General features: G+C 42.7%; 1 protein-coding gene across 7 annotated transcripts in view; it reads right to left on the minus strand.

The window, feature by feature from the left end:
- Positions 1–4543: 4543 nt before the first annotated feature.
- Positions 4544–12412, minus strand: part of DAZAP1 (DAZ associated protein 1) — a 42441-nt gene continuing 34572 nt past the window's right edge. For 3 of the 7 annotated variants that reach the window (XM_007489347.3, XM_007489348.3, XM_056822242.1), the window contains 2 exons: positions 10571–10747; positions 4982–5589 (listed from right to left, as the gene is read on the minus strand). In XM_007489347.3, coding sequence (XP_007489409.1) covers positions 5414–5589; positions 10571–10747 — 353 coding nt within the window. In that variant the 3' untranslated portion in view covers positions 4982–5413. Of the gene's footprint in view, positions 5590–8127; positions 8218–10570; positions 10748–12412 lie in introns of all 7 variants that reach the window. The other 4 variants (XM_016432239.2, XM_016432238.2, XM_007489350.3 and 1 more) reach the window with 4 other exon arrangements.

A 12412-nucleotide genomic window follows, 5' to 3' on the forward strand; every position in this document is an offset into this window, starting at 1 on the left:
CCAGCCTCTCGGAGGTGAATTAGCAAGTGGAAATGGCTTGAATCCAAAAGGGAGGGGACATGCCATGAGGACAAACCGGTTCTATTCCTTCTGCTCTCCCTAACTCCCCTGAACTCTTTTTGGGGGGGACAGAAGAGAAGTGACGTCAAAATATGCAAGGGGGGAGGTTGTGATGCTTGTGGTGAGATGCTGGGGAAGAGTGGATGAAGCCCAATTCCTACTAGATAACAGGAATACTTGGAATAGATGATCTCTGGGATCCTTTCCATGATCTACACGCTGTAAGAAAAGATGGGCAGGCTCTTCCCACCTGCAAATGCACACAAGTATTATATCAAGAATCATTAAGATTTTAGAGTTATAGTGTATTGAGAGCCAGGTCTGGAGATGGAGGTCATAGGTTCAACTATGGCCTTAGACCATACGTTTTTTATTTCCCAATTCCTATTTAACTTTATTTAAATTGAAGACATTTTCCCAATAGAATTACAAATGGAGTTTGTTGGTATAAAAAGAACTAATAAAAAAGAACTAAAATAGAATATCAAAACAAGGAATGGGCTAGGATAATAGTATTAAGATTCAACTCTGGACTTTTTAAAACAAATTTTAAGTTGGAAACAAATACCATTAAAGCTATCTACATACTTGGGTACCTAGAGGTACAAATCTTGAGACTAAAAAGACAACATTTAAACATGTTAGAATATCTCAAAAGCAGTTCTTTTTTCCAGGGCTTTTTTCCCCTCTTTATCTTCTTAAAAATGAAATAGCTGAGACCCTGAGCAAGTCACTTCACCCCTATTATCTAGTCCTTACTGTTCTTCTGCCTTAGAAATGATACTTAGTATTGATTCTAAGACAACCGGTAAGGGTTTAAAAAGTCCTGGAATGAGGAACAAGAGATATAGGCCAAGTTAGGTGTTAGATGGTGATGTGGATAAGTAGCTCAGGAAAAAGGAGGATGTGACCTTGGGCAAGTCACTTCACCCCCATGGCCCAGCCCTTCCTCTTCTGCCTTAGAACCAATACACAGTATTGATTCCAAGATGAAAGGGAAGGGGATAAACATTATAGGGCCTCAGCAATCATCTAGTGCAGAGACTCTTACCATTTTACACATCATGGATCTCTCCGGCAACCTGGAAAGGTCACTGGATTCCTTTTCAGAATAAATGTTCAACTGAAGGAATTGTGAGATTTCAGTTAGAGGTTAGTGAATGTAATGTTTTTCCATCCCAATTCCCAGATCTAGGGTTAGACACTGTGTCCCGGGGCAGAAGCCCGAGCAGTTTTCGGAGCAGGACTAGAGCCGAGGTTTCTAACTCCTGCTCAAGCACTCTTGGCCATTGCAGATAATTGTTTCTTGGGCAGGTAGGCAGGAAGATTTAGTTTCTCCTCCTACCTTAAGGCTAGCTATCTCCTAGCCCCTCTCTCTATGAATAGCATTGTCTCTAGGAACTGAACTTCCCAATGATTAACAACTTTCTTGGAATTTAAGTAGCTCTTCCATATCTTTCTAATGCAGCTGTGCTCAAGATCCTTACCGTACACAGGACTTATATTTCCATTGCCTCTGCAAAGATGTATGGTGGGTTTAAGGCCCCAAACATTATTTACAACTTAAAATGGTATAAAAGATGACAAAATGATATATAAAACCTTAAAAGTTCACAGAATGGGGCAGCTAGGTGGCTCAGTGGTTAGTTAGGCCTGGAGTCAGGAGGACTTGGGTTCAAAAATGACCTGATACTTTCTGTGTGGCCCTGGGCAAGTCACTTAACCCCAATTGCCTAGCCCTTACTGCCTTTCTGTATCGGAACTGATAGTATTGATTCTAAAACAAAGGGTTTAAAAAAAAGTCATGCAATGGGGGAGAAGAACTGTAGGCCAGCCTTTTTGTGTGTTGGGTGGAGATGTGGATAAGTAGGCCAGGATAAGGCAGGATGGAGAGGTTACACCACCAGTCCACGGAGGCATAATTGTCTCATCCCATTAGCTCAGTGACAAAAGGAATCCTGTCTGCTCCAAAGATAATCTCTTTCAGGGAGTGCTTAGTAATGTTGAGCAACAGTAACCCAAGGTGAGCTTAGGTTGTCCATCTCCATTTCACTGATGGAAATTCATCCCAATTCTTCTGGTGCTTTAGGCTCTAAAACAAGGGAAAATGTTAAGAGTATTTTTTTTTCCAACCAGGGTGGGGTGGGGGGAGTTTTGACCTGAGATTTCATTGGTGAAGGACTCTTGATGTGAGGAGACTCCTGCCAATGCAGAATGGCACCTGTTTGAACATATCAGGATACTTCAGCCACAAACCCAGGTTTCCCCGACTCAGGATGTTATTTGTACCACATCTCCTCATTTTTTAAAAGGTACAAAACGCAGCCTCAAACTCATGACCAATGTCCAGGGCCAAAAAACTCAAACTGACAAACTCATGAGATGCACAATTTTCAGCATCAAAGTTTTCATTGCCAAAATGAAGTCCAGCGAGATGTAGTTTAGACTGGCCTTCCCTAAGGAAGTGCTATTTAAAATGCTTTCTTGCTGCACTCTTGACACATCCCCATCAGGAGCTGCTTTTTACTTTCAGTACCCACACAGCAATATATAAGCCCCACTCTGAGATCCCAGCATCCTCTTTTACCTGGAGGGGCTGCCATTCAATCAAGATGCTCAGGATGCCAAGTTCTCCTAAGGGGCAGGTCCCACCACGACAGGCTGCTCACCACTGGCACTAGCTGCCGTGTGTTCAATTGTGATGGCGTGTCCCCTTCGCTCAGAACTTCAATCCCTGCCAGCTGCCTCATCCATTTTGAAGATGACTCTAGGCCTGCTGGAGGGCAGATGCTGCTCTAATAAACTTGAGATGGGGGTTAGGGACAGGTGGTACAGGGATCAGTGCTGGCAAATGTCTAGGGCCACTCTGTGAAAATCATTATCTTAAGAGCTCCAGGTCAATCTAATTCAACCCCTTCATTTTACACAAGAAGATGAAGTGAATTGCCCAGGTGTACTCAGTGACTTGCTGCAAGGCAGGATTAGAACCCAAGTCTTGAAAACTTGTTCTACTACTTCATCACTGGGATGACTGCAATTTCAGATGACTGTTTCAGGGACGTTGAGATGAGCACAGAATCACAAGGGGAACCCGACATCATCTTAAGGTCCCAATCTAGACCTAACCCCCAGAGCCAAGTAATTCAGAACCTTCCCTTTTGATGAGTTGGGATCGGTCAACTGCACACAAGTCTATATACCCCTCTGCCTGTTGTTAGGCATCTTAAGTCCTAGGTACTTGGTGAAATGTGTTTGATAGAACTGTGGGAAGTGTTCAGCAAATTGCTGCCAGGCTATGAAATATTCAGAGAAATCTGAATGCTGTATGCTGGACTCGCAAGAAATAACCATTTCCTCCCCTCCCAGCCCTCCTAAGCAGCCAAGACCCAGATTAGCCCCAGCATCCCTGAATTACATGCTGCACCAAAACTTTGCCTATTTCCAGTTAGTTGGTGCTCCTACCCCACCACCACTAAGGGATCTTGACAGGCACAGAGTTGGAAGGAATCTTCGTGATAATCTAGTTTAACTCCGCTCATTTTATGGATGAGGAAACTGGTGCCCAGGGAAGGGAAATAGATCTACCCCAAATTCAGACACTTTTTAGGTAGCATAAGGTGAAAAGCCTCTTAATGGATGAGCATTCCCAGCACCAAAAGCCTTGAGAGTTACACAACTAAGTTAAAAGTTAAAGTCAACTTTCAAGTGTTATTCAAGACATCTGGCAGAATCTCAAGACAGCTTCTTGCACAAATTATGCTGTACAGGGAATGTTTATGAGCAGCAGGATGGGATAGAGCATTTGATTTGGCATCAAAGCCCACAAATAATCCTCTGAATTCCAGAGTGACCTTGGAAAAGTCACTGAACTTCTTTGGGCCTCAGTTTCCTCACATGTAAAATGAAGGGGCTGGACAGACAGGCAGGACAGTTTTTAAAGTAACATGTTGAATTTATTATTATCCTTAAAAAACAACAACTGTGAGCTGTAGGTAATGGAGATTCACAGCTTCACACTATTCTCCTTTTTTCCCTTTATATGTGGATTTACTTATTTTTTTAGTTTTTGGTATTTCTTAGATTGAGAATTTTTTTAAAAATATGTAAAATTTGAAATGAGAGGGTTGGACTAGATGACTTCTTAAGGTCCCTTCCATCTCTAATCTATGATCAGGATACCAGCTGACAACAATTAGCCATATGACCCTGGATAAGTCATTTAACCAGTCTCAGTTTCCTTATCTGCAAAATGGGCGAGTAACTTTTATCACCTACCTCATAGGACCAATTTTGAGGAAAGCACCGTATAAATCTTAAAGCACTATAGAAATGTAAATAATTATTATCATTACTTGTGCATTTAACCTCCAATAGGCACCAAATAGCAGAACCAAATCAAGATTAGACAATCCACCCACAGGTGGGTGTGTTGAGACCAACAACAATAGGGGGAGAGGGCAGGGGGAAAAAATGGAATACAAACTTGTGTTTCTAATCCAAATGTACTTTTCTTTATTCAAACCAGGGGTAATCACTGGTTAGTGCAAAATGCACCAGAACTTTCCACCTGAGGGAAATCTACGTCTCACCAAGGCCTCCATGAACCCCCAATGAAATCCACAAACAGGATTTAAAAGTTTTGAAGCACAGATCTAAATGTCTGTGCACTTCCTAAGTGACCCTGTGCGCATCAACACACCTGCAATGCTACCACAGTTAGTCAGGTGGCAAAAGCAAAACCACAACCAAACTCAGTAGATTTCTTCTTTGAACTCCCAGAGTTTCTGGACCAACTGCCCCAACCCCCAAAGCCAGGAGTAAGGGCTTTAAAACTGACCCTCACTTCCACCAGTGCTAACGGAAACCCTGTATTAAATTAAAAAATAAGCCAGCATACATAGTAGAAAATTTCTCTTAAAAATTTCACAATCTGTAAATGTATATTTTTTTCTTTAAACATAAAAGTTTACAATATACGGTAAAACAAAAGGCTCAGGAAGAATCATTTTTTTAAAAAAGGAAAAAAAGAAAGAAAAAAAAGAAACCTGAAGTTCTGAATTAAAGCTGAAGACTTTTTTTAAAACCCTGTAGTTTGAACCAGTGACGTTTTGTTTTATTTGTGCTGATGGGCTAGAGAAAGGAATATATTTAAAAACTGCAGTCCAAACACCCACAGCTTTGCCTTCAAAAGCCATTCGCCCCCTCCCCACCTCCCCACCCACCCCCCAAATGGTTTATTAAGTTGTTCTCCATCAAGTATGTGATTGTCACAAGTTCACAAGTTTGGAATTCCCGGTTTCAGCTGGTACCAGATATCCCATTGTGGACAGAATTCCCTGATTTCTAGCCCAGGCTAGCGTCTATAAGGGTGAAATCCTTGCACGTTATGGTTCTGTCCTCGTCCAAAACCACTTCCTCCTGCAGGTGGGCCACCTGATCCGGGCACCGAGGGTCCTCCGTAGGAGGGGGGTTGCTGGCTGGGATCTGAGAAACCCTGTCCAAAGCCACTCAAGTCCTGTCCGTAACCTGCTGAGAAAGGAAAAAAGAGATTACAGTGAGCTTTGGTCAAAAAACTGACCTGAATTCAAGACAGGGACATTGACAAGACCACAAGTCATAGCAATGATATCTCCCCCTATCCCCCCCAAACCCTACCCAACCCCCATTTCAAATGGGTCACTCTGGGGAAAATAATTTGATTGCCTTTAAATGTAATTCTTAATCCAAAGTAGACAGGTGACTTGAGTGGGAGATGGAAACCCTTATTTTTTTAGATGGAACCACTAAGGGGTCAAATCCAAATCATTGACTTGTGTCACTAAAGGCCTAAGAGGTGAGGTGAGCTATAAAAATGTCAGGCAGCTATCCACTAGAAACTGAAATTGCCACAAAACCCTCATCCCTTTGGCTACTTGTACCAGCAGCAAGGACAGAACAGACATCAAGACTTACCTCCCCCTTTATCCCACTCGTTCTTAGTGCCAACCCCCTCCCACTGACACCAGGGGCAAGTTCTTGGTGGCAGATGGGGGTGAAGGTTTTGCATATGTTGCATCACCTTTTCCCTTGGGTTAAACAGGGGCCCTGGGTTTCAGTTTCCATTGCCAACCTGGCACCCAGCATTAGTATTCAATTCTCTGGATAAAAGGAAACCATGCCTCCTTTAGGAGACATGGCAAACAGAAAAGGTCTGGTTGGGGATCTATTTTCTCAACCCTTTTATCAGCTTCAATAACCACATCCAATTCCAGCCAAGTCACCAAAGCAATGGGAATGTGGGAAGTATGGGAGAGTCAACACACTTCCACATGCAACCACTGGTAAGGAGATAAGCAAAAGGAGTAATCCTCAATGTCTGTCTTTAAAACCATCCCCTGGTAACGCCTGAGACGTTGCTCAAAGTGGATCGTGGATAGATTTGCTCAAGCCCAGAAAGGAAAATTCACTTCAGAGAACTTGATGTAACCAAGAGACCTGCTCCAAGCCCAATTCTTCCTCCCGCTCCTTCAAAAAGGTCAGGTGGAGTGGATTCTACTGACAAGGAATGAGGTCCAACAGGTTTCTAAAAAGCAGGATGAAGAGATGAGTGGCTAAGAGATGAAGAGATGAGTGGCAGTGTAGTAAAATGGGAAGGGGACTGAACTAGGAGTCAAGTTCAAGTCCTGGCTTCACCACGGTGTGATCTTAGGCACATCACAACCTCTCTGAGCCCGTTTTCTCATCTATAAAATGGGGGAAATAATACTTTTAATACCTACCTCACAAGGGTATTGTGAGGATCAAATAAACACTCTGTAACCACAAAGTGTTATAACCATAAATGTAACATGTAAAATGCTATATTAATATTCTTTCATTTGGGATAGAAGAGATTTAATTGTTCTCTGATGGAATGCCAATGTTGAATCTTTAAGGAAAACTTGTTGGAATTAAGATATCTAATTGGTCTATTCTTGTGACTGGGAGATGTAAAAATGCCAAGTGGCCAATTAAGCACAGCACTCATACTTTTTTTTTGCCAGGTAGCCAATTAAACACAGGACCATACTTTTTTTTTTTTTAAAATCCAGACACCACTAAGAAGTCAATACAATCACAATATGGTGCCATGACATTTTTTGGATGTGTAAGGTTAATGCCGTTTTCCAAAGTGAGAACACTTCTTGGCATAACTACAATATTGTTGCTTCTAGTTTGCTAGTCTGCTAAGACCTTCCTATTTTTAATGCCACTGAGTCAATGCATTTTTCACAGGCTGCTTAGGGACATGACCCCCTTGAGCTACTTAATTCAGCCATTTTAATGCAAAGGTCAGTCATTCATCACAAATATACTTCGACCATCAATGTGGTTGGTGGTAAAGCTCAAGATTTTAAAGACAAAATATGGAGAGAGAGAGAGAGAGAGAGAGAGAGAGAGAGAGAGAGAGAGAGAGAGAGAGAGAGAGAGAGAGAGAGAGAAAGAAAGAACCTCTCTCGCTAGCATTACACCTTGGAGCTACATAGAGAGCAGCTCTGGGCCAATGTACTGTGTGCACTGATCAGAGCTCACAACCCAATTCCCTCCCCATAAGCTCTCATTCATAGGTAGTGATCAACTTCTCTGCTCCAGACCCTTAGGGGGCAATTTCCTACTTCAGAAAACTACCTATATCCAAAATAATCAAGTCCAAGGGGCCCACCGTAGAGGGGAATAGTAAATCAGCTGCTAATGGTAAACTTAGTTCAGTCGGCAGAAGTCCGACTAAAACTAGTAGCGCGATGACTTGGTCAATGAAGAATGGGATCTGGGTTATTGGACATTCAAGCTCTTTGTGCTTTAGAGTGGTGGGAGTTTGGTTGTGCTTTGCTTCAAAACAAACAAAAAGAACCAAACCAGCTGGGGTCAGCTGATAATTGTAGCCAGTAAAGATCCTCAAACCAGCAAAAGCAAACATTTCAGAGCTATACCACTAATTTCCACCCCCACCCAAAATGAAAACAAAGGTAGAAGAGACCCTGTTAAGAAACATTCATTTCCCAAGTGCAGATACAGTAAGAGCATTGGTTATAAATAGGCTCCACCTACCTAGGATATATCACTGCTCAGCCTGACCATAAGAGTGTAAACAAAGTATTGGCCCGAAGCCTGAAGGGTCTTGAGAATAGGTACCCAGCCCTAGTAAGAAATGAGGAGACCAGGGTGACTAACCCCAAGACAGCCTTGTACAGATAGTAACTTTTTTTAGGGTGGGGGAGACAAATATACCAGGGCTTACTGTTACTCTACACCCACAGGTTTACATATTTTTTCACCCGTCGTAAATACAGCAGTGCTTTAAGGTGTCGTAAATAATGTCTACACAAATGCAAAATAATGATATAGTTCAATGCCTTTAAACTCTAGCAATGCTTTTTTTTTCCTAGGCATTTTGCTTTAACTAAAAACAAAACAAAATACATGCAGTGTTGATAAACTGCCTTTGGGGCAGTAATCCAGTAAATGAAACTGCAAAGGGCATGCATGGGCTAGAAGGGCTACTTCTTATTGCCTAGACATTGTCATCTTTAAAGATTGTATGAAAAACCAGCTCTAGCAATTAAAGGAAGAAAAACTTTCAGCTTTGGAAATTCAATGCTAAGGTGAATACTAGGGGCCCTGTGGTATCCAGCAGAGTTTTTCACAGAAACAGTTTGCTGCCAGACGTGGAACTTCAGGCCCCAAATCTAATGGCACTCTAGCCGCACCCCCACACACCCTCCACTCTCCCCAGCTAACTGTTCCTTGAGACAGGACAAAAAGCAGCATGCAGCATTTCATCCACATTTCCCAAGAAAGGCCTGACAGAACTAGAAAAAACAGGTTCTACAGAGATACCTTCTGACTGCATTGTATCAATACCACCTCTCTGAGAAAATGGAATTACAGCTAGCTTCTTAAACTCTAAATTGGGTTTGTCTGCTCTAAGAGCAGATGAGGCTAGCTAACATTTTAGGCTGGATGCCAATTTCTAGGGGCAAAAAAAATCTACTGACAGATTAAAAGATGGGCACTGGGATATATTGAAAAGAGCACTGAATGGCAAGTAAGGAAACTTGGGTTCTGATCCTGGGTCTACCTCTCCCTTGCCATGGGCCTGGGCCACTCACTGAAGCTCTCTCCACCTCAACAATATAAAAGGACATTGCACTCGGTAACCCTCTAAGACCCCTTTTCTAGCCTGCCAATTCTTCCACCCCACCAATCCCCATTCCAACTTTTGGTATCCTCAGCCATCAACATAAATCTTTCAGTGAAACCCTGATGCTCAGATTCATGCTAAAACCCTCTCTTCACTGTCTACACCACAGGAATCACTAACAAGTGCTAGCTTCACTCTATGCACAAAGACATGGCGCCCCCTTACCCCTGGGGGATTTTGGGGAAAGATGTTGATGATGTTGTCACTCTCTACAGAAAAGCTCCTTAAGGCACTTTGGGTAAGACCCAGCTACCAACTAGAGAAGCTACTTAAAGCATGGTGGCAAGGGTTACCCTGACTTCATCCAATCCCTGGGTCACTCAGCACTCCCCTTCCTCCTCCCCCCCAACTGAGGCCAGCATCTGACACTTCAAAACAAAGGCAGCCGGCAGGCCCCTGGAAGTCAAGTTCATCACGCAATGCTGCACGGCTGGGATCAGGAGAGCAACTGAAGCCCTGGAGCATGAAATCTCAGCCTCCACACTGTCTTCCTAGGGCTTTCAGCGTCACATGATGAAATTTCACCTCGACCCTGCTAAGTCTCCTTGACCACTCACAGCCTCGAGTTCCACAAACTGACAGTACCCTGAAGGATTGGTTGCGGAATTGACTGCTTTTCCATTTCAAGTGCCCTTGTATTCTTGCCCTTATGAGACCAAGCAAAAAAGTAAAATATGCTGAAAGTTTTGCTGTAACCTTCGGTCATTTTGTTCTTCTCCATCAATTCCCCATTCCATTTTTCCTACCCAGCAGCCTGAAGCTCCCGACCTCCTACCAACACTATGAAGCTTCTTTCCAGGCCTCCCTTCTTTCCCCCACCTCCCATTTCTGATGCACCTTTAAGGTGAGGTACCCAGAACTGGCCTGGGCGCCTGGGCTGAGACCGTCATGGGTCAACTCATCAAGAGAAAATATCTGACTGCCAAGGACCATGTTCTGCTAATTTCTAAACCAGCTTAAATACAGTTGAGAAATTAGAATGAGAGGGAAGAAGATCCAAAACTAGTCAGTGCACACATTTCTGTCCTTCACAGTCATAAGCATCCCTACTGACTGGGTATTTGGGGAGCCAGAAAGCTTAGCATTAGTTCAGAAAACAAGTACAGGAAGAATGCTGTGTATGAGAACCCTGAAAGGCTGTAATCAGGCTTTTTTTTTTTAAGAGTTTTAAAAATTTTGATGCGCTTACACTGTGGAATAGTCTGGAAACCCCAACATGAGCACCCAACACATTAACACTACAGGAAAAGCATGGGATTGGGGGGAGACGCACAATTCCTAACAACTTACCATACTGACTATAAGGGAAATCGGGCTGGGCCGCTGGGGGTTTGCTCATGTCCTGAGCTGCCTGAGATGGTGGTGGTGGGAAAGCTAGCGGCGCTGCCCCAGGAGTGGCAGGTGGAGGAGGCACTCCTGGAGGGGCAAATTGATCAGGTGGAGGTGGTGGAGGCCCATAGCCAAAACCTGAAAAGAAAAAGCAGAAGAAAAGAAAACAGAAGATATATAGCCAACAAGGAATAAAAGACAGGCAGTTCTGATTAAGGCCATCAAAAATGATCTGGTGAGGCAATGACAGAATGGAGAGAACGTGAGACTGGGAGCCTGGAAATCTGGGTTCCAATCTTGGCTCCACCATATCCCCTTTCTGGACCTCCTCAGTTTCCTTACCTGTAAAATGGGGATGACAACATTTGCATTACATACCTCTCAGGGTTGGCAGGAAAGCCCTTTGTAAACAGTAAAGTGCTACTATCATCTTGGTTAAGATTTCCATATGCAAAATATATTTGCTCTTAGGTCAAAACTAGAGGTTAAAGGAAAAGCCCATTAGTCTGCAGCTGGCTTTAAAATGAGATGGATGCTGCTGGGATGTATATCAGTGTGCCTCAGGAAAGGCAAGAACAATTCATAACAGTTGACTGATTGACATTGGAGGTAAGGCTGAGGGTGCTCAACCAGCCTTGATGGAACAATGGCAAATTGATGTTTCTCCTCCAGACAAACATTACAGAACTCCCTTGAATGACAAGCCCAGGTTGTTTCCAAAGTCCAGTACTTCAGTTCTCCAAGAGTTTCACATCCCCCAAACTGAAAGTCAAGGTATCCAAGTGGATCAGACACACTGGTTCTCCAAACAAGTCAGATCAAATTGCTCTTGAAACACATCCCTTAGTTACACTATGAAAAACAAGATTTACTCATTCTTTCCAAACCTCTTATTTCATCTACCTACAAATACTTTTTCTGCCCCTACTTGTGTTCACCTCAAAAAGACTTGAAGAAAGACTACTCCAAAGTTTCAAGGCTTTGTGATTCCTTGATAAGGATGCCTATTCCAGTGTTACAGACTCAAATCCCTCTGTGCCTCACCTAGATTAATATTCAGTCATCCGATACCATCTGCCTCCTAGCCTATAGTTAGGCTAACAAGCTTAGCAGGCCCTACTAGGCCCTATGCTTCCACAGGTGCAGCCTTCAAAAATAAACACCACTTGGGTATCACAAAGCACTTGAGTAAGACTTTAGTGAAAGAATGAAAACAAAACTTTAAAACCTCTGCTAAGATCGGCAATTATTGGGGGCACCTAGATGGCTCAATAGATTGAGAGTCAGGCCCAGAGAGAGGAGGGTCCTGGGTTCAAATTTGACCTTAGACACTTCCTAGCTGTGTGACCTGAGCAAGTCACTTGACCCCCATTGCCTAGCCCTTATCACTCTTCTTGCCTTTGAACTAATACACAGTATTGATTCTAAGGTGGAAAGTAAGAGTTAAAAAAAAAAACACTTTCAATTATAATAATTAGCAAAAGCAAGGAAAAAGAAAAATCACTCCCTAAAGTAGTCGTTTTACTGAACTCACTTGTAGTTTGATGACAGTCCCTAGGGAAAGAAGGTAGTTTTCTGATTAAGAACTCTATCAGGATGCTTCTATCAGTCAACAGCTATACTCATCACTATGATTTCTTTAACACATCTTTACAACCAACTTCTAGGATGAAAATTTAAACAATAAGGTAAAATTATTCATTTCAAGACCAACTGGTTTTAATTAGTACCTCATTAAAATTTTAGGCCCTCAATTCACTTAATATGGATTCTGCCAAAACTCTATGATCTAAGAATTAAGAG

This window comes from Monodelphis domestica, chromosome 3, assembly GCF_027887165.1.
Source record: "Monodelphis domestica isolate mMonDom1 chromosome 3, mMonDom1.pri, whole genome shotgun sequence".
NCBI lineage: Eukaryota > Metazoa > Chordata > Mammalia > Didelphimorphia > Didelphidae > Monodelphis > Monodelphis domestica.